The 20,418-nt window shown below is 42.1% G+C and overlaps 1 protein-coding gene across 1 annotated transcript in view; it reads right to left on the reverse strand.

Moving 5' to 3' along the window:
• LOC126106372 (uncharacterized) overlaps window positions 1–20,418 on the reverse strand; it is an 88,910-nt gene that overhangs the window by 48,632 nt on the left and 19,860 nt on the right. The window contains exons 2-5 of the mRNA XM_049912635.1: window positions 16,757–16,849; window positions 14,193–14,429; window positions 8,086–8,268; window positions 7,838–8,005 (exon numbers count right to left, since the gene is read on the reverse strand). Of these exons, the coding sequence (XP_049768592.1) occupies window positions 7,838–8,005; window positions 8,086–8,268; window positions 14,193–14,429; window positions 16,757–16,849 (681 nt within the window). The remainder of the gene's footprint in view (window positions 1–7,837; window positions 8,006–8,085; window positions 8,269–14,192; window positions 14,430–16,756; window positions 16,850–20,418) is intronic.

Here is a 20,418-nt window from a genome sequence, read left to right on the forward strand (position 1 = left end):
GCTGGGGTAACCAGAGGCCCGACAGATGTTACATGTCCATTGATGGCTATGAGGAAAAGTCTGACAATTAGCACTGAACCCTGTGGGATACCATTCTCATGAATCCGAGGGGCGTTGAGTGAAGTGCCAACTCAAACCCGGGAGAGCCGGTGAGGTAAAAACTAGCAGATATAAATCAGAAGGGGCCCATGGAAGCTGCAGTCATGGAGGGTAACTAAAATGTGATGGGGCCAAGCCATGTCGTACGCCTTACTTAGGTCAAAGAAGACCACAACAAGGTGCCGGCAGTTAGTAAAAACCTGTTTCCAGTCTGAGTATATGGTCAGTGGGAGATCATGCTGCCTAGAAGCCACACTGATACAGGGACAAAAGCCCTGAGATTTGAGTACTCAAAACAATCTGAAGTCTGAAGCTAACTAATCTCTCGAGTAGTTTACAATGTTCGTCAGGCTAATTGGACGGTAGTTGTTGAGAGACGTTGGGTTCTTCCCGGGCTTAAGGACGGGATAACTATACAGGTTTCCCATTGTGACAGAAAAACACCCGTGAGCCAAATGTGGTTGAAGACCATGAGGAGATGTTGCCTCTGTGGAACGCCCAAGTGTTGGATCATCTGGCTGCAGATGGAATCTGTGCCTCGGGCCATGTCTCATGAAGAGGTAAGACCCTGCCAGAATTCCCATTCAGTGAAGGGTTCATTATGGGGCTCAGTGTGGTGTGGGATGAAACGGGGGCGGGGTCTGCGTTTCTGCAGAGAAAGGTAGCAGGATAGGAAGAGGATGCCAATGCCATCGCGATGTGTGTCCTGAGGTGTTCTGCAAGGACCAATGGATCAGTGCACAGAGCACCTTTGAGGTTAAGACCCTGGACCAGTTGGCTGTCGCTGGCGGCCCAGATAACTACGGAGCTTTGACCAAACCTGCGATGAAGAGGCATACATCCCCAGAAGGAAACATCGTGCTCCCAGCACTCCATTTTATGCTGCTTAATAAGGCAACAAGCCTTAGCATGGAGACACTTAAAAGTGAGGAGGTTAGTCAATGAAGGGTGTCGTTTAAATCGCTACAGCGCCCGTTGGTGGTCCCGAGCAGCGACTGCGACATTCTTGGTCCTCCACGGTACCAGTCGGCGACGAGGGGGACCTGTGGATAGGGGACAGCTGTGCCAGCAGCATGAAGAATAGTGGCCGAGACGCCATGCACAACTGCATCAATGGGATTTGAGAGGGAGGTCTCCAAGTGCACAGCAGACATATATAAAAGCCAATTGGCCCTGCAGAATGCCCAACATGGGGGGCTGTCTGCCTGGCAGCACCAGGGGAACAATAGAGTCACCGGAAAGTGGTCACTGTCACAATCATCATCATGGGGTGATCAATGTAGGGAAGCCACGAAAGCAGGGGAGATCGTGAGATCAATAGCAGTAAATGTGCCATGAGCGGCGCTGAAGTGGGTAGGGGAACCATCATTGAGGGGAGACAAATCAAGGTCCGTAATAAGTTGGTCAATTAGGAGACCCCTACCCACAGTGGGTGGTGGGCATTGAAGTCCCCAAGGAAGAGAGATGGGGGAGGGATGTTGCTGGATTAAGGTAGACAGTTCAACATAGAGAAGTTGCATATTTGGAGGGAGGTAGACATTGCAAATTGTGATTGCCGCCCCTAGCCCTAACTGCTATTTCTTCCAAGTTGTTACGTAGGGGGATCCAGTCACTAATGAAATTGGAGCGAACCAAACTGCAGACCCCGCCACATGCTACCCTGGGGCCTGCACGGTTCTGACAGAATGCCCAATAAGCACAAAATGTTGGAGAGTGGTCAGTATGGAAATGTGTTTCTTGAAGAACAAGACAGAGTGCAGAATAGGAGGAGACAAGACGTTGTATTTCCGGTTTCCGATAGGTGATGATAGTATCCACTGCAATTCCACTGGATGATCATGTGGCGAGAGTCCAGCTTACACATGAAGAAGCCAAAGGAGGCCATGTCACTCAGTCAGTGGCCATCATCAACAAGGATGACATGACATCCATAAATAAGATGTCAGACTCTGCTTGCGAGGGGTGAGATGGCACCTCCGGGGGCACCAGGCTGGAGGGAGGGGAGAGGAGGTGTGGGGTGCCCTGTCTTGAGACTGTTGTTTCTTCTTCTTCTTCTTCTTCTTCTTCTTCTTCTACTTCTTCTCCTCTTTCAGATTTGGCGGAGGGTGACTGCACAATCGGGAACCAAAAGAGAGTAGGTGACCTTTGGAGCACACAGATGGTGCGTCTTGTGGCTGAATGGTGGTAGGGCTCTTCCGACCTGAGTGAAGACAGGGAGAGGGGTCTCAGGAGGGAGCCCAATCACCAGCAGGTGCCGAAGAAGAGGGGCACATCTTCAGGCAGGGAGAGGGTGCGGCTCCCAGATGTGGGAACTGCAGGGAAAGGGAGGGGGGAGGGGGATAGGGCTGGTGTAAGGAAAAGATAGGAAGGGGGAAAGGGTGTAACAGAGGCAAAAGTGGAAGAAAGTGACACTGGACGGGTTTCCCTCATGGAGTGGGTGTCCACAGTCACCACACAGAGGGGTCTGCCGTACAGTGGGAAGAAATACGCCCAAAACGCAAGCAGCAAAAGCACCTCAAGGGTGGTGGGAGGTGGTGGGACGTATGCCTTCACATCACATCTGTAGCACATAACTTTGACCTTCTCTGGGAGGGTATCCCTCTTGAAAGCCAGAATGAGAGCACCAGTATCGGTGTGGTTGTCTTGGTGACCCTTCTGCACATGTTGAACAAAAATAATGTTGCTTCACTTCAGATTAGCCCAGAGTTCCTCATCAGTTTGCAGGATGAGGTCTCTATGAAAAATCACTCCCTAGACCATATTCACAGATTGGTAGAGAGTAATAGACACTGGGATATTGCCAAGACGATCACAAGCACTAACAGCTGCAGATTGGGTGGCAGAAAAGGCTGTGGTCAATAGGGAGCCTGACAGCATCTTACTAATAGATTCCACTTCACCAAACTTGTCCTCGATATTCTCCACAAAAAACAAAGGCTTTGTCTAGTAAAGACGGGGCACCAGAGGGGAAGGCTGCGAGGTCATACCACCCACTCCAATCAGGAGCTCTCCCCATGGGTGTCATACACCCATAGCAAGGGCCGCATGGCATTGTGCCCATTGCTGGGAGTTCCAGTGTTCTAAGAAGACAAGCAACCACTCCTTGGCATACATGGGGAGGTAAAAGATCAGGTATCAGTAGCGCAATGCCCGTGTAGTCAGGGGCTCAGCCCGACAGGTACACAAAAGCCCCACCACAAAAAAATGGTTCAAATGGCTCTGAGCACTATGGGACTTAACTTCTAAGGTCATCAGTCCCCTAGAACTTAGAACTACTTAAACCTAACTAACCTAAGGACATCACACACACATCCATGCTCGAGGCAGGATACGAACCTGCGACCGTAGTGGTCGCGTGGTTCCAGACTGTAGCGCCTAGAACCGCTCGGCCACTCCAGCCGGCAGCCCCACCACAGAGACTGGCTATACATGCTGATGACCTAGCAGGGTGGAAGGGGGACTACAGCAGGGAAGGAAGGGAGGAGAGGAATCCACACCATAGATGATGCTAGGAAGGGAGTTCTTCCCCAAATGGCTCACACTAAAAATAGAAAATTTAGAAGTGGAGGCCAAAACCTCAAGCGGGGACCTAAATGTCAAAAAGGATGAAAGAAAAGGCAGAAGGAATAGAATTGCAAGCAATACAGGGAAGCAGGTGATAACCAGGTTGATATAAATCAGAACACCAAGAGAGGAGAAGGAGGGGGGCCACAGGGAAGGAGCGAGGATAGGAAGGGAGGGCACAGTAAAGGAAATGCAGCCAGGGAAGGGAGAGTTGGCTGCAATAGCTCGGGGCCCCGGGTGCGTCACACACGAACTCGTGAAAGAGCCCTGAGCTCCATGGGGGGAAGGGGGGGGGGGCATCATTTTTGGAAACCTTAACACGGCACTGAAGTTTCTGGTCTTTTATTCTTTCTTTAAGGTTTAAAAATGTAAGAATTTTTAGAGGTGCACTTGATAAGCATGTCTCTTCCATCACATTCTTGTAAGCTGTGATACAATGTTTTTGGCCATTCTTTAGAAACTATAACTTGTCATGTTCTTCCAGCAACTTAAAATGTATGACTTATCTGTTTTGGGCATAAAACTGGCTGCTGTCTTATGCAGAAGTTCTCGATTTTGTACCCAAATAAGGATATACAGCACGCAGGATGAGGAGGAAATGGAGAGTAGCACATTTGTGAAACTGAAAGAAAAGGGACACAGAGAGAATGTAGCTTCCATTCTTTCTGTGTCATTCACATGTAGTGAATGTTGTTTAGATTCAAAAATAAATTTCTTTCACGGGATGAGAGAAACCAGATACACTACTTCTTCACACAGTATTCAGAAGGAACGCGAAGACGACAGCTGAGTTGTATGCAGAAAAATATACGACAGACACGGTCCGACAAGAATTATGAGTTAGTGAATTTGCAAAAAATTGTTATTGAAAAAGCATCGGAATAGTAGACAGAGGGTAAAGAACGCGCCTGCAATGAGCGGAGTGAATGAAATTTAACTTGCAGGCTATTGTTTATAATCCACACGTCAGCTCCAGAGAAACTGAGCATGTCTCTGGAAGTCAGTACAGCATTGCTCGTATTTTGAATGCTGTTTTACAGATGCATTCAAATTTTTATGTGCACCTATCTTTCAAGTCTATGGAAGGAATGAGATAAAAATTGTTACCACAGTTAACTAGTGTGTCACTCCAACCACATGTAGGCAAGTGTGATTAGTATCAGTTTTAAATTAAACTTTCCTCCACTATTGCACTTTTGTAAGTAGACACTGTTACCTGCGTCACACTGTAGCATCCCATCAGCCTGACACAGCAGCTCCATATAGCATCATCCGCTGTTCTGAAGATTGTAATTTCTTCGCAACTACTAATCAAATTTTCAAGTATGAAATACTATCTAATTCATCTCTTTTAGAACTGAGATTGTATCTGCATAAATTACAATAGTTCCATTGTAAAAAAACAAAGTTGATACCAATGTTTCTGTAATTAATCTACTAACAAAAAGAGACATACGTCATTTACCGAGAAGCCAGTAAACCATGGATCTCTAAGAATCGAACAGCATTGTGTAAAACAGCTTCAAATGTCTGTCTACTTTACAAATGTGTTAAAATGTTAAATATTTGCCTTTAAGCAAGTAACTGAGAAAAAGTTTCGAAAAGGCTTTAAATTATGCTTAAAGTTTGTTGGAAGTAGCTAAGTGCTCCCATTCTCAAATACTAGAGGAATAAAGTCTGGGTATTTGTGCACCATCAGTTATGCTGCCTCTAGATAAATACAGTTTCTAGCTGTGATACATGTTTCATTGTGCTAAACTTGTAACGTAAGATTATACCTCAAAATGAGTAAATTACGACAGCATTTTAAATTTAATCAATAACGACAGCAAATATTGAAAATCATATTTTTGTTGCTCCTGAAAGTCATTGGATAGGCAACTTGCAGCTAGTGCTGCTTTCCAGGATAGTGTCTTCATAATATACCGTATTTACTCGAATCTAAGCCGCACTCGAATCTAAGCCGCGCCTGAAAAATGAGACTCGAAATAAAGGAAAAAAAAATTCCCAAATCTAAGCCGCACCTGAAATTTGAGACTCGAAATTCAAGGGGAGAGAAAAGTTTTAGGCCGCACCTCCAAATCGAAACAAAGTTGGTCCATTGTAATATGAGACACAATTTAGGTCGAATGAATGACGATACAACTACAGTAGTTTGGTTCGAGTCGTAAGCTTAGCAGTTAAGCTTTACCAGGTAGCCATTGCTATGCGTCAGGCGCTCCGTCCGTATTTATATGGATACCCTTCCTTTTTCACGTGCTTCGTCTGGTTTGAATCGATTGCTTATTTTGCTTTGATCTGATAAGTGCCGTTTCTATGTTATAGGTGTTTACGTCAGTCACTCTAAGCTGAGAATGCATTACTATACTGTGTCATGCATTGTTTGTCGCATTCTGATAGTGCGTGTGTACGACCTGTCGCTGCTCGCGGCATGGCTTGCTTTTGTGTGCGCTACCGCCGTCTACAATTAAAAAATGAGAGGAATCGTCTCATTAGCGAAACAATGGCAAGAGAATGCTATTTGTTGTTACTTACACTGCTGCTTTCTTTGATAATGATCAACAAGAACCAAATAATAGACTGCGTACGATAGAACATGTTCTGAAAGAGAGTTCGGCGAAAATTTTTCTCCGTTTGAAAATCTTTGCGGCCGCTTCTTTAGTACATCAAATTCTGCACAGAAATTAATCATCTTAGATTTAAAAATCTAGTCAGTTGCTGTGCTTCATTTCTGACTATATCACTATTAGGCATAAGAATAATACGAATATAAACATGACACGATATGTATATTCTTCCGCGTTTGCTGTTGTTTCACTCTAGTTTAGTAGTTTATTAGGCAGACAGGATTTAAATGAGAGCAGCAAACACGAAAGAATACATGGCAAAATGTTTATTTTCGTATTATTCTTATGGTGAAGAGAATACTGCATGTGATTCACATTTCATCAGGTTCCTATTAGGAACCATCTCTTCTCACAGGTAGGAAAATATTCAGAACGTAGAGTTGGCCATATTGACAAAAATCCCAGTCTTGCCAGTCGGATTTTCGTAGTACATTGAAATTCTGCTACATTCGAAGATGAACAATACGGAATTTGTATTTACTTCGTTGGATAATGTATGAAAATGCAGTGGTCGAAACTCGGGCGGAGAAAAAAAGCTCGTCTTCAAATTTATTTATTTTTTTAATTTTATTTACTGACGCAGAGGTTTTGGCGCCAGTATTTATCTTTGTGCTTACAAAGGATGCCTGTGTGGCGCTACATATATTCGACGGCAGAAGTTATTTGTGGCGGCACCTACCAACATTTTTCAGAACTTCCGCTTGCTTTGCACTCCATTCTAAGCCACAGGCGGTTTTTTGGATTACAAAAACTGGAAAAAAAATGCGGCTTAGATTCGAGTAAATATGGTATATTTTTCACAACTTATTTTGGTGAAAACCGAATTATAATATTTTAAACAGCTCACAAAATATCTGAGATGAACACTATGGTCAGTCTAAAAGTATTTGTGCCCTACAGTTCCAACTTTTTTTTTTGTTATAATTAATATTACCTCTCTTCTATAATATTTTATAATACTAATTTATTCTGGGGTATTTTATCTGAAACAAGAGTTCACTTCTGATTTCCTTCCACGTCCAACAGACTCCCCTCAGTTGGATTCTCTAGATTACATACAAGAGATAATCGAACTTCTAATTGTCACTTGGAAAATGTGAAGTTACATAATTAATATTTTATTTATTTGCAAGAGGTTTCATTGTGAACAATGAAACCTCTGGACCACAGTACTGTAGCACACCATGAACCGAATCAAAAAGGCACAAGCCTGGTAATAAAAGTACACCATTGTATAGCACTGAATTTTTGGTTTCTGCAGAAATGTCTAAGCTGTATCAGGCCAATCCAGACAGTTAAATGTGTGCTCCCAAAAATGAATCGTGGTATGATACCCCGCTTTATCAATGTGATGTGCCATATTGGCTCATCTCCTCTAGCAGCGTGCCGTGGTACTGCGGTGCGGAGTTTTCATTGCGTACTGGGATTGCATACAATACTCAGAGGAAGAATTCTTTTTTTTCTACTGAGGTGGTAATTAAAATTTTATGAATACTCCTGGCAATGTAATATCAGGTTATACATCACCATCTCGGGCCTTTACTTACTTTAAATGGTGGATTCCTCCTCTTGTTCAAAACAGGTGAAACTTCATCTGTAACACAACTCGCCGGGGAAGCAAACAGATGTATCATTTCTGCACCGTTCCTCTGTTCAATGACAGTGTGGGTTTTTGTAGCTGAGCACGTTGGCAAATCTGTCCTGCTATTATCCTCCTACAAAGCATATGACAAGTTAGTGAATTTAAATTAAATTATGCAACACAAGACTGCAAGTACCAGAATCTGTCACTCACATTCCGCGACGAACACCTCGATCTGCTCTTTGTTGTAGGAGAGAGGCATGGTGAAACACCATTTGTCCTGGGTGTAGAAGCCTCCGTAAAGGAAGGCTCCCGGTCCAGTCCTTTCCTTGGCGTCACCATACCCCTCGAGACGCAACAGACTGACGCACCGTCGTCTGAATCACTCAAGCCACACTGTGAACAACAACAACAACAACTCCTTACTAACTTAAAAATAGAAAAAAATATGAAAGCTACCTTTTGAAACTGCCAGTTTCTCCCTAAAGAAGGAAAGAGTGACAGATAGGGGAATGCTGGATGTGAAGGGCAGGTCACACATCTCTCAGGATCAGAGAAAGCCTCCTGTTCTGCCAAACAATGAAATCAGATCACCAACCAATGGTAATACATCGCTACATCTACAACTACAAGACTATTTCACAAATCACACTTAAGTAGCAGGCAGAAGGTTTACTGAACCATCTTCAGGCTATTTCTATACTGTTCTGCTCTCTAACAGTGTGCAAGAAACACGAACACTTAAATGTTTCTGTGCTAGATCTGAGTTCTCTATTTTAATGACCATTTCTCCCCACACAGGACATCGCAGGAGGAATGGTCAATATTTATGGATACGACAACAACGAACATATGAAGGAAAAAACTCTAGTATACCTGGGCTGTAAAATGCATACCTCAAGAGCTACGAGCACTTCTACATGTACAATACTGAAAGACAAATCTCTTCTACTACTTCATTTTAATACTTTCCAACCCATCTTCTGTATTATATCTGTGACACTTGCTCCCCTATTTTGCAATAATACAAAATGAGCTGCAGTTCTTTGAATTTTTTCAATGTGCTCCTAAATTCTATCTGGTAATGATCCTGTAGTGTGCAGCAGTACTCAAAAAGAGGACAGACAAGAGCAGTGTAGAGTGCGTCTTTAGTAGCTCTGCTGACATCTTCTAAGTGTTCTGCCAATAAAACGCAGTCTTTGGTTTGACTCCCCCACAATATTTTCTATGTGATCATTCCAATTTAACTTGTTGATAATTGTAATCCCTAGGTATTTAGTTGAACTGATAGCCTTTAGATTTATGCAACTTATCATGTAACCAAAATTTAAAAGATTCCTGTCACTACTTATGTGAATGACTTCACATTTTTCGTTATTTCATTGAATTCACACTTTCCATTATTTAGAGTCAATTGACATTTTTTGGACCATACAGATGGCTTGTGTGATTCATCTTGCAATTGGTTTTGATCTTCTCATGATCTTTGTACTCTACAGTAATGGACCCTTACCTAGTTAGCAGTTATTGCAAATCTCTTGCCCAGCACAAAGTCCCAAGTGCCTGGGAAAAAGAACAAGTGTCCTGTATATTAGAAGGGCAAAAGAAAGGACTCGCAAAATTACAGACCAATATCCCTAACATTGGTTTGCTGCAGAATCCCTGAACACATTTTCAGTTAAAATATAATATATTTTCTTGAGACAGAGAATCTCATGTCCATGAATTAGCAGGGTTTTAGAAAGCACCACCCACGGGAAAACTTAGCTTGCCCTTTTCTCAGATTTATACTGTGAACTATGGATGAAGGGCAACAGGCAGATTCCATTTTTCTATATTTCTGGAAAGCATTTGACATTGTGCCCCACTGCAAGCCGTTAAAGAAGGTACGAGTGTATGGAATAGGTTCACATGTACGTGAGTTGCTGGAAAATTTCTTAAGTTGTAACTGCTTGTATGACATCCTCAATAATGAGTGTTCATCAGAGACAAGGTTATCATCAGGAGTGCCCCAGGGAACGACCACTATTATTCTCTATAGACACATATGATTTGGTGGACCAGATGGGCAGCAATTTGCGGTTGAAGGTGTCGAAGTTCAGTGACTGTAGGAGGATACAAGATGACTTGGTCAAAATTTCTAACTGGTGTGATGAATGGTACCTAGCTCTAAATGTGGAAAAATGTATGTTAATGCAGATCAGTAGAAAAAACAAACCTGTAATGTTTGGATACAGCATTAATAGTATCCTGCTTTCACAACAAAGAAATTTTTATTTTCTTTGCTGTGATTCATAATGTCCTTCGGTGAAGATGAGATCACTTCCCTTGACGTTGATCTCATCCTCACCAAAGGTCAGCTACAGAGTTCAGTTCACATTAAACATACTAACAAACAACATTATTCAATATGACAGCTGCCATACCTTCCATGTCAAGTTCTCCCTCCCGCACAGCCTTGGCTTCTGGGCCAAATGTATTTGCTCCGATGCAGACTCTTTACAGCAATACACAACCACTCTCATCTCCGCCTTCACTGGACGTAATTACCCCACCAGCCCAGTTCAGAAGCACATTTCACAGGCCATCACATCAAATCTTGGTACTGCTGACCCCTTGAAAAAACAGCTGAGGACACCACTTTTCACTCAGTATTATCCTAGCCTTGAATGTATTAATCCAGCTACTTCGTTAAGGCTACAACTCCCTGAAATCATGCTCTGAAATGAGGTCCATTCTGACCAACATTTTTCCACCACAACTAGAATAGCTTTTCATCGCCTTCCCAATTTCCGCAACATCCTTGTCAAACCCTATGCATCCTTCTGCACCCATCTCCCTACCCCATGGCTTCTACCCCAGTGACCATTCCCATTATAAGACTTGCCCTATGCACCCTTCTACTACCTGCACCAGCCCTGAAACTGGCAAAACACGTACTATCAAAACAACATGTCATATAAATGACATGACAGCCACCAAGATATCAGCTAGGATGAATGGGCATAGGCAGAGGGTGTATACAGCTAACACACAATGCCCTGTTTCAGTGCAAGCTCTACAACATGACAGTCATGACCTCAGTGCCTGTTCCACTACACCTGCCATTTGGATTATTCCCCCAGGCACCAGTTTCTCAGAACTCCGCAGGTGGGAACTGGAGCTAAAACATGTCCATGGTTCTCACCACCCACCTGACCATGATCTATGTTAACTTCTTCAGTCTCAGCATTTCTTCACTCTGTTTTATCTTCCATTTTTTGACCTGTCTATTTTTTGTTGCCCCTCGCCCACCTCTATTGCAAACAATGCACTGTGCACAATGTTTTGGCAGTAACTCTTTCTTCTGTATTATCCCGTATTCCACTTTTAAGCTCTCAGGTTTTCAAATTTCGTCCAGTGCAGTCCCTAGCAATCAATCTTTCCTTGTCATCCTGTCTGGTAAGTCTCTCGTAGTCCATGGTTCTGGGTGGCTGTTACAAATTCTTCCCCTTTTCCTAAGCCTCTCTAGTCCCTTTCCTTCATGCCTCTTCCTTAACCTTCAACCCTTCCGGAAGTAGGAGCCACAGGCTCCAATAACTTGCAAACTTCAATATCTTTTATATGTGTGTCTTCCCGCCACTTGGTGGGTAGATTTTTTATCTGTCCACTTATGTTATACATTGAAAAATTGATTAGTTTCATCAATATGCCTCATTAGTCGTATCTAGTATGGGTCCTAAATGTTCTAGGATGCATCACTACGGCATTTGTAAGTGACCTCTTTTGTAGACTGACTGCATTTTCCTGTCGTACCAGTGACCCAAAGTCTGCCACTTGTATTACCAACAACTGAATCTACGTGACCATTCAATTTTGTATCCCTACAAATGGTTGTTACATCCCAGTTTTTGTGAGGGTTAACCGATTTCAACTGTGACTCACTGATATTGTTGTCTTAGTGTACTGTGTTACTTTCTTTCTTTTTTTCTTTTTCTTTTAAGTATACAATGTCATACTTCTGAAAATTTAAAGCAAGTTGACAACGCTTGCGCCACTTGAAATCTTTTCCAGATCTGACTGAATGTTTGTGGAGCTTCATTTCAGACACTCCTTCATTATAGATAACTGACACATCATTTGTAAGATGTCTGAGATTATAATCAATGTTGTCTGTAAGGTCATTTATATATGACACGAACATCAGGATTCACAACTTGCTTCCCTGGAGTATACCTGAAGTTACTCACATATCTGTCCATGACTCTTCATCCAATCCAACTTCTTGAGTCCTCCCTACCAAGAAATCCTCAACCCAGTTGCAAATTTTGCTTCATACTTTATATGACCATACCTCTGTCAGTAATTGTAGCTCAGATACAGAGTCAAAAGTTTTTCAGAGGACAAGAAATACTGCTTCCACCTCGATCCCTGGCTTTTTCTGAAGACTATGTGAGATCTTGTAAAAAGATTTTCGGCACTCAACTGTTATGGGAGTGATCAGTCAATCACACACACACACACACACACACACACACACACAGTGCTCCACTACAAAGGTCCAAGCATATGGAATGCATCCTCAACTACGTGAGTGGCTCAAAGTCTTTTTTACTGACGACAGTGTAGTGTATGGGAAATTGCCATTGTCGAATGGCTGTAGGAGGGTACAAGACAACATAGACAAAATTTCTATTTGGTGTAGTAATGGCACCTTGCTCTACATGTAGGAAAATGTAAGTTAATGCAGATGAGAAGTAAAAACAGTCCTGTTGTGTTCGAATAAACTATCAGAGATGTCCTGCTCAACACAGTCATGTCATTTCAATATCTAGGAGTAATGTAGTAAAGCAATATGAAATGGAACGAACCCATCAGGTCGGTTGTAGAGAAGGCAATCAACTACAGTTTACTGATAGAATTCTAGGAATGTGTAGTTTGTCTACAGAGGCATATATGACACTTGTGTGACCCATTCTCGAGTACTGCTTGAGTATCTGGAAGCCCCACCTGGTCATATTAAAGGAAGACATTGAAACAATTCATAGACTAGCCGTTAGATTTATTAAAAATGGTTCACATGGCTCTGAGCACAATGGGACATAACTTCTGAGGTCATCAGTCCCCTATAACTTAGAACTACTTAAACCTAACTAACCTCAGGAAGTCACACACATCCATGCCCGAGGCAGGATTCGAACCTGCAACCGTAGCGGTCGCACAGTTCCAGTCTGTAGCACCTAGAACTGCTCGGCCACTCTGGCTGGCTTAGATTTATTACCGATAGGTTCAATAGACAAGCAGGTATTATGGAAATGCATTGTGAACTCAAATGGAAATCCCTAGAGGTAAGATGTTATTCTTCTAGTGAAACACTACTGAGAAAATTTAGAGAACTGGCATTTGCGGCTGACTCCAGAATAATGCTATTGCCACCAACATACACTGAGCATAAGGACCGTGAAACTGGGGCATGTACAAATGCATATAGACAGTCGTTCTTCCCTTATTCCACTTGCGAGTGGAAAAGGAAAGGCAAAGACAAGCAGTGATACAACATACACTCTACCACACACTGTATGGTGGCTTGTGGAGTATGTGTGTATATGTAGATGTAAAATGAGTTACATCTCCAGAAAGTATCAGCCCATCAAGTTCAGAAGTAGCTGAAATCTGTGCGAAATGTAATTTTTCACACGGTTCTTGCAAAATACAAGGAAGGGTGTGATGTTATTTTTGACAAAAACTGCCACATGCGGTGTGACGTGGGCACACCATTATCCCTTAAAAAGGCAGTTGGAGTGGTAGGTGAGCTGTGAAGAGGCACCGACAACATCCGAGACAAAGCTGTATGCTGGTCATCTCACAGTTATCCATCTGATTTTCTTTGGTGCCCAAAAGACAGTTCTAATCCCATGTCCACTTAAGATTCACCCAATTCTGGATCCGTGCCAAAGATGTCGTGTCATCCAGCTGGACTCTGATTTACATCTTCAAGGGAGAGAGAGCTGACAGACATTTGTAATGAAATAATTCCAGAAAGGCGACTAGAATCATTAAAGCAGCAACCCCACTGTGAAAGAATTTGTGGTTACAATTCTACAATATGACTTAAAATAGTTTGTCAGTTACCACCTTCAGAGATGCATGGCACCAAAAGGCATAAACAGTGTCTTAACCTTAAAGTGAGATGCTTATTTACCACTACTGCTGTAAAACAGTGCCAGTATCATTTGCAGCCATAAAAATACAGTCATACATTAAACATGTCAAGAATGTAATTAAAACAGAGAGGAAATAAGCTTCTCGCTATATATTAAGATCCATGGTCAAATGCTTACCATTGACAAAGACGATGATGAGGATGGGCCAGAAATACTATTCTTCAAGAAATTGTTATGCTTAGCAACATTCTCAACTGTCAAAGACCCACACTGTTCAGGACTCGATCTCTTAGCTCTGAGATCCGGGGGTGTATAGCTCGGAGACCTCGGACTGAAGCACGGATTTCGCTCGTCGAGAATGATGACCGATTTGTCGTCATCCTCACTGTCCTCTCGGTAGCCATCTGACTTTACCTGTAAGGAAACGTAGAAAGTAGTTAGTTCTCAAAACAAACTATTTGCTACACTGAGATTGACAAGTGTGTGCAGACATGCAGTATCGTATGGAGAACACAATCACAGATGTGCAGGAAACTATAGCGCCATACGTCTCTCCTAAAAGTCATGCCTTCTCCGTCATTGTTTGGAACATATTTTCAATTTTGTTTACGTAGGTTTCTTGGAAAACAGTTGAATGGAATCTATACACCAAGATGAAAAAAATAATGGGACACCAATACGCACATATACATATGGCAACAGTATTGTGTACACCAGGGCTTCCCAACGTGTGGTCTGCGGACCTCTTGGGGGTCCGACGGCTCTTTCTAGGGGGTCCGCGGCCACCTTTCACCAAATCGTGTAAAATAATGAGTAAAATTATTGAATAAAGATGTGAAAATCAAATTCATCACTATTTTCTTTTTTCGTGTGAAAAACATGTTTACTTTTACTTCAGGTCGTATTCCCAAGCAGCCTTTGCAGTTCTTAAGCGAGAACGCATACACAGTTTAGTGCCGGAGAATGCGGCTTCTCTGATCGAGTGTTTCGCTGCAATACGGGGGTGGTTTGTGCGCCGGGTCACGGCACTAGATGCGTTGAAACCTTTTACGTATGCGCGGAGCGAGCTTTGTCGACCAATCAGCGAACAGTTTGGGCGTGACATTTATTGCTCTTAGAGGAAGGCAGCTCCAACGTGTGAAATGTCAATTACAAAGTAATTTTAATCAGGCTATAGTGTGTTGAAAAAAGGGAGTAAATAGTAAATCCACTACCAAGTGTCTGGATACAGTGGGAATTCAAACTGGATCGTTAATTTCAAGACTATTCATACATTGAGGGGGGGGGGGGGGGTCATTTGGAACATGGCACTTGCATTAAGAAGCTTTCAGTTCCCATGGGTTTCACTCTGAAAGATAAAGTTACTGTGCTCTTGACTGATTAGGGGTCCGCCATGGATTTTCGACTGAAGAAGGGGTCCGCCAGCTGAAAAGGTTGGGAAGCCCTGGTGTACACCATGTGTAAAAGGGTATTGCATTGGCAGAACTGTCATTTGTACTCGGGTGATGCATGTGGATAGATTCGTGATGTGAATTAACAGATTTTGAAAACGGACTGGTAGGTGAAACTAGATGCATGGGACACTTCGTTTTGGAAATCATTACGGAATTCAATATTCTGAGATCCACATTTATTACCGGTAGGTTCGAACAACACGTCAGTGTTACAGAGATGCTTCAGGAACTCAAATGGGAATCTGTGGAGGGAAGGCGATGTTCTTTTTGAGAAACAGTATTGAAAAAATACTGAGAGCCGGCACTTGAAGTTGACTGCTAAATGATCCTACTGCTGTCAATATATATTACGCATAAGGACCACGAAGATAAGATACACGAAATTAGGGCTCATAACAAGGCATACACACATTCGATTTTTCCTCCCTCTATTTGCGAGTGGAACAGGAGGGAAAATGACAAGTAGCGGTACAGGGTACCCTCCACCACGCACTGTATGATGGCTTGTGGAGTATCTATATAGACGTAGAAGTACCTCTTACCACAGACAACACAGTAATCGATGGCCTTCACTTAACGACCAAAAGCAGTAGCTCTTGCGTGGAGTTATCAGTGCTCACAGACATGCAACACTGTGCGAAACAACAGCAGAATTCAGTATGAGATGTACAACTAATGTATCTGTTAGGACGGTGTGACAAAATTTGGTATTAATGGGCAATGGCAGCAGACGAATGATGGAAGTGGCTTAGCTAAGAGCATGAAGTCGCCTGCAGTGCCTCTCCTGGGCCCGTGACCATATTGGTTGGAGTTCAGTGGCATCTACAGTGGGGCAGAGACAGGGGAGGGATAACACGGTACGGGTGGGGGAGAAAAGTGCACTGTTTGGCAGAGCGTGCAGCGGCTATCCCTGAATACTGACCACTCCTCCTCAGTTTTTAAGACTATTTTTTCTATCCAGAACATTACTCTGGCTGTATATACACCACTGAAGAGCCTACAGCATTCACAGTTACGTATATCTCAATTATTAAGTGTAACTATTGTAAATAAACTTATTGTGTTACTTTGGATGTCTGATTGTATTTAAAGACCACCTCAACTGCCAATACAACACACACACATTATTTTATCCATCTACATTTTAAAGCGTATTTAGAAATCAGATGTCGAAATTGCGAATGCAGATATACAAGAAGTGATAATTGATCATGGCCATTTGTTTCATTCTAATGACATAAATGTCTCAAAAAATAATTTACATACCACCTGAAACTTTCTACCTACCTTATTCACACCATTTCCTTCTAAAAGTGATGCACGATTCCTTGTTTTACGCCTCCATAACGGATTCACTTGTGGTGTGCTGTTCTCCAAAAGCTACAATGAAGATTAAGAGATCAGTATAAATATATATTTATGCTGAAATGTTACATGTAATCAATATATAGTACACATAAATATTGCAAATGCAGTTTCAGTGCATTTTAGTTATTATTCAAGCACAAATCAAATCTAATACATAATGAGAAATGGAGCTGTGGAACACCGCAATCCAAACACACACCTCCTGCTTATTGAGAACAGTCACTTTATCTATCACCAGACTATTTGAGTATCATCCAGAACTGAGTTAAAATTCAATGACTCAGGCATGGCACTCCATTAAAAGCTCTGACATGAAGTCACCCCGAAAGAGAAATTGGAATATGTTTCTCAATAATGTATTACAGAATTTCAATTATAAAGATGCATTTAAAATATTAATATTTAAATAATGACAGATGGGCATTTTTAGAACTGTAGATATCAAGTGATGTTTCACAAACCGTTGGTAGACTTTAGGCTGTACCTTAACATGCCAGTTAGCTCCATACAGCAGGGTTTTCAAGGCATGGCAGTATGTTATTGACTTTCAGAAGGCCCAAACAGCTGAGCATAATGGAGACGAACCAACCTTTACACAATTTACATGTTGCACTGCTTACAGCAAAGGGAAATTGGCAGAGCTGCCAGACTTTCACTTTCAAATCCCTGTCACTGCATTAACTATTGTGATTTGTTGAGTCTCAATTCACATTTAATATTTATCTTTTGATAGAGTTAAAGACACTTGTTTAATTTCTGGAATTTGCAATTTTACCTACTGTAATAAAGGCCATCTAAGTTTACAAATGTCTCAGTAGAGTGCATTACAATACGGTAAAGTAAGTGTCACAACCTAATGAGAACTCTGCGAATGAATAGTTGTAATGAGGGAGCGAAATATGTGTCACTGCTTTCAGCTGCTAACAAGTTCCTTGCTTGCTAATGGCGTGTTATCTGCAAGTTTCCTCAATGTGCATTGTGACAGTTTTCATGACAAGTGTGATTCATACAACTCCCCAAAACATGCCTTTTGCATCAGCTGAAGAGAGGAAAGAATCAACAGGACTCTCAGACATTCAAGACCATGACCACACTGGCAACAGACTCACAACTCCACTTTGTGTTGAAAACTTTGTGTTGAAAACCTCAAGCTGCCTCTGCTCTGAATACTTAATAGCAATACAACCAGAGGTTTTCCCATGGGGAATGAAAGAACAGTGCCAATGAAGAATGGATCTGATGAAGGACCACGGCTTACCGAACCTTAGCAATACACAGTGCAGAGAGTTCGTCCTAAGAGGCATCATGAATGTTGTCTCTGGTGTTTCGGCAGGTATTTGCAATTTCATTTTTGCAATATGTAGCTGGAGTCATCCCAAATAAACACTGCTCATCACTTCTTTCATCCAGCACTCAGTGTTGGTTTGTTGCCCATTACAAACAAAATGATTTTTAAAACACAATTTTGTGTGTCCATTTGACAGAACAATCCCAAGTTAGTGTAGCGTGATATTCGGTTTAGTGATATGTTGTAACAAGGGCAGAAAAGAATGAAGAATAACCAGTGCTCCAGAAATGACTACACTGCCTGGCCCATGATGACTGCTACCATCATGCAGCAGCACTGCTCAGTTGCTGGTGAAATACTTGTTATCCTTTGTGTTTTACTGTTAACACATAATGCTATATTGAATGTCACACTATGCTAACTTGGGACTGCTCCATTGAATAGGCACATAAAATTCTATTTTAAAATCATTTTGTTTGGGAAACAAATCAAGGCTTTCCATCAGCACTGGGATTGCATGAAAGATGACGAGCAGTATTTCTTTGGCCGACTACAGCCTTTAAAAAAAACACACACACATACACATCTGCCTAAACTCCAGAGAAAATACGCCTGCCAATTCTTAGGAAGGACACCTGATATAGTAGCTGTACAATATCAGTAACATTGTCACCTAGAAAAAATAAACTTACATAATTCATTTTTTGTATGTTTGCAGGTATAAGTCTGCAGTAATGGTACACACACACACACACACACACACACACACACACACACACACACACACACTCCCCTCCAGTAATAAAAAATTTGTGATTCCTCGATGTCTCAAAATGTGTCCTCTCAATCGATCCCTTCTTTTAATCAAGTTGCGCTACAAATTTCTTTTCTCCCAAATTCTGTTCAGTACCTCCTCATTAGTTATGTGATCACTACCTAATCTTCAGCATTCTCTTGCGGCACCACATTTCAAAATCATCTATTCTCTTATTGACCAAACAGTTTATCATCCATGTTTCACTTCCACACAAGGCCACACTCCAGACAAATACCTTCAGAGAAGACTTCTTAACACTTAAATCCATATTTTATGTTAACAAATTTCTCTCCTTCAGAAACACTTTTCTTGCCATTGCCAGTCTACATTTTATACCCTCTCTACTTCTTGCATCATCAGTTATTTTACTGTCCACATAGCAAAACTCATCTACTGCTTAAAGTTTCTCATTTCCTTAAATTCCCTCAGCATCATCTGACTTAGTTCAACTAGTTTTCAGTATCCTTGTTTTGCTTTTGATTATGTTCATCTTATATCTTGCTTTCAAGACAATGTCCATTCCGCTCAACTGCTCTTCCAGGTCTTTTGCTTTCTCTGACAGAATTATATCATCATCAGCAAACCTCAAAGTTTTCATTTCTGCTCCCTGATCTGTGACCCTTCTACAAAATTTTCTTTGGTTTCCTTCTCTGTCTACTCAATGTACAGAATGACTAACACCATTAAGAGGCTACAAGCTTGCCTCACTCCCTTCTCAACCTCTGCTTCCCTTTCAAGCCCTTCGACTCTTTATAACTGCCGTCTGGTTTCAGTACAAATTGTAAATAGCCTTTCACTCCTTGTATTTTACTCCTGTTATCTTCAGAATTTCAAAGACAGTATACTAGTCAACAATGTCAAAAGTGTTACATAAGTCTACAAATGTTGTATCATGTGATATTTAGTTTTCTGCATTTGATGGGGTACCATACTGCAACAATCTATGACAACGTGGTGGAAGTGTTTGGTATCAGTGCCCCATCACATGTTAATTGGTGAATATGCTTCGAGTGTGGCCAAACAAGTGAACAACCAAGCTGCAGACCCTTTCTCTGCGGAGAAACAGGAATTGTAAGAGAAGCAGAGGCCCCGCTGGTCGTAGACTGACGTACAACAATAGCAGAAAAAGTACAAATCAGTTGTGGACGAGCTTCCAATAACTCGCACGATGTTCTGAATGTGACATTGGGCGCAGTTCGGTGGGTTCTGTGATTGTTCACAACCATTCACAAAGCCCACCAAACTGCAGAAGCAGTGGAAATGTTGCAGCCATGCCACACCAATCCAGGACTTCTTCAGCTGCCTAATCACAGAGAATGAGTGCCGAGTGTATCGCTGTGACCCGACAACAGTGGAGGAAAGAAGCAATGCACACACGGTTCCACCACCACTAAAAAAAGTGAAGACCTGACTTTTCTGGGTAATATGACAGTGAATGCCTTTCAGGACTGCCAAGGTGTGGCACTAAGAGATTAC

This window comes from Schistocerca cancellata, chromosome 10 (assembly GCF_023864275.1).
Source record: "Schistocerca cancellata isolate TAMUIC-IGC-003103 chromosome 10, iqSchCanc2.1, whole genome shotgun sequence".
Lineage (NCBI taxonomy): Eukaryota > Metazoa > Arthropoda > Insecta > Orthoptera > Acrididae > Schistocerca > Schistocerca cancellata.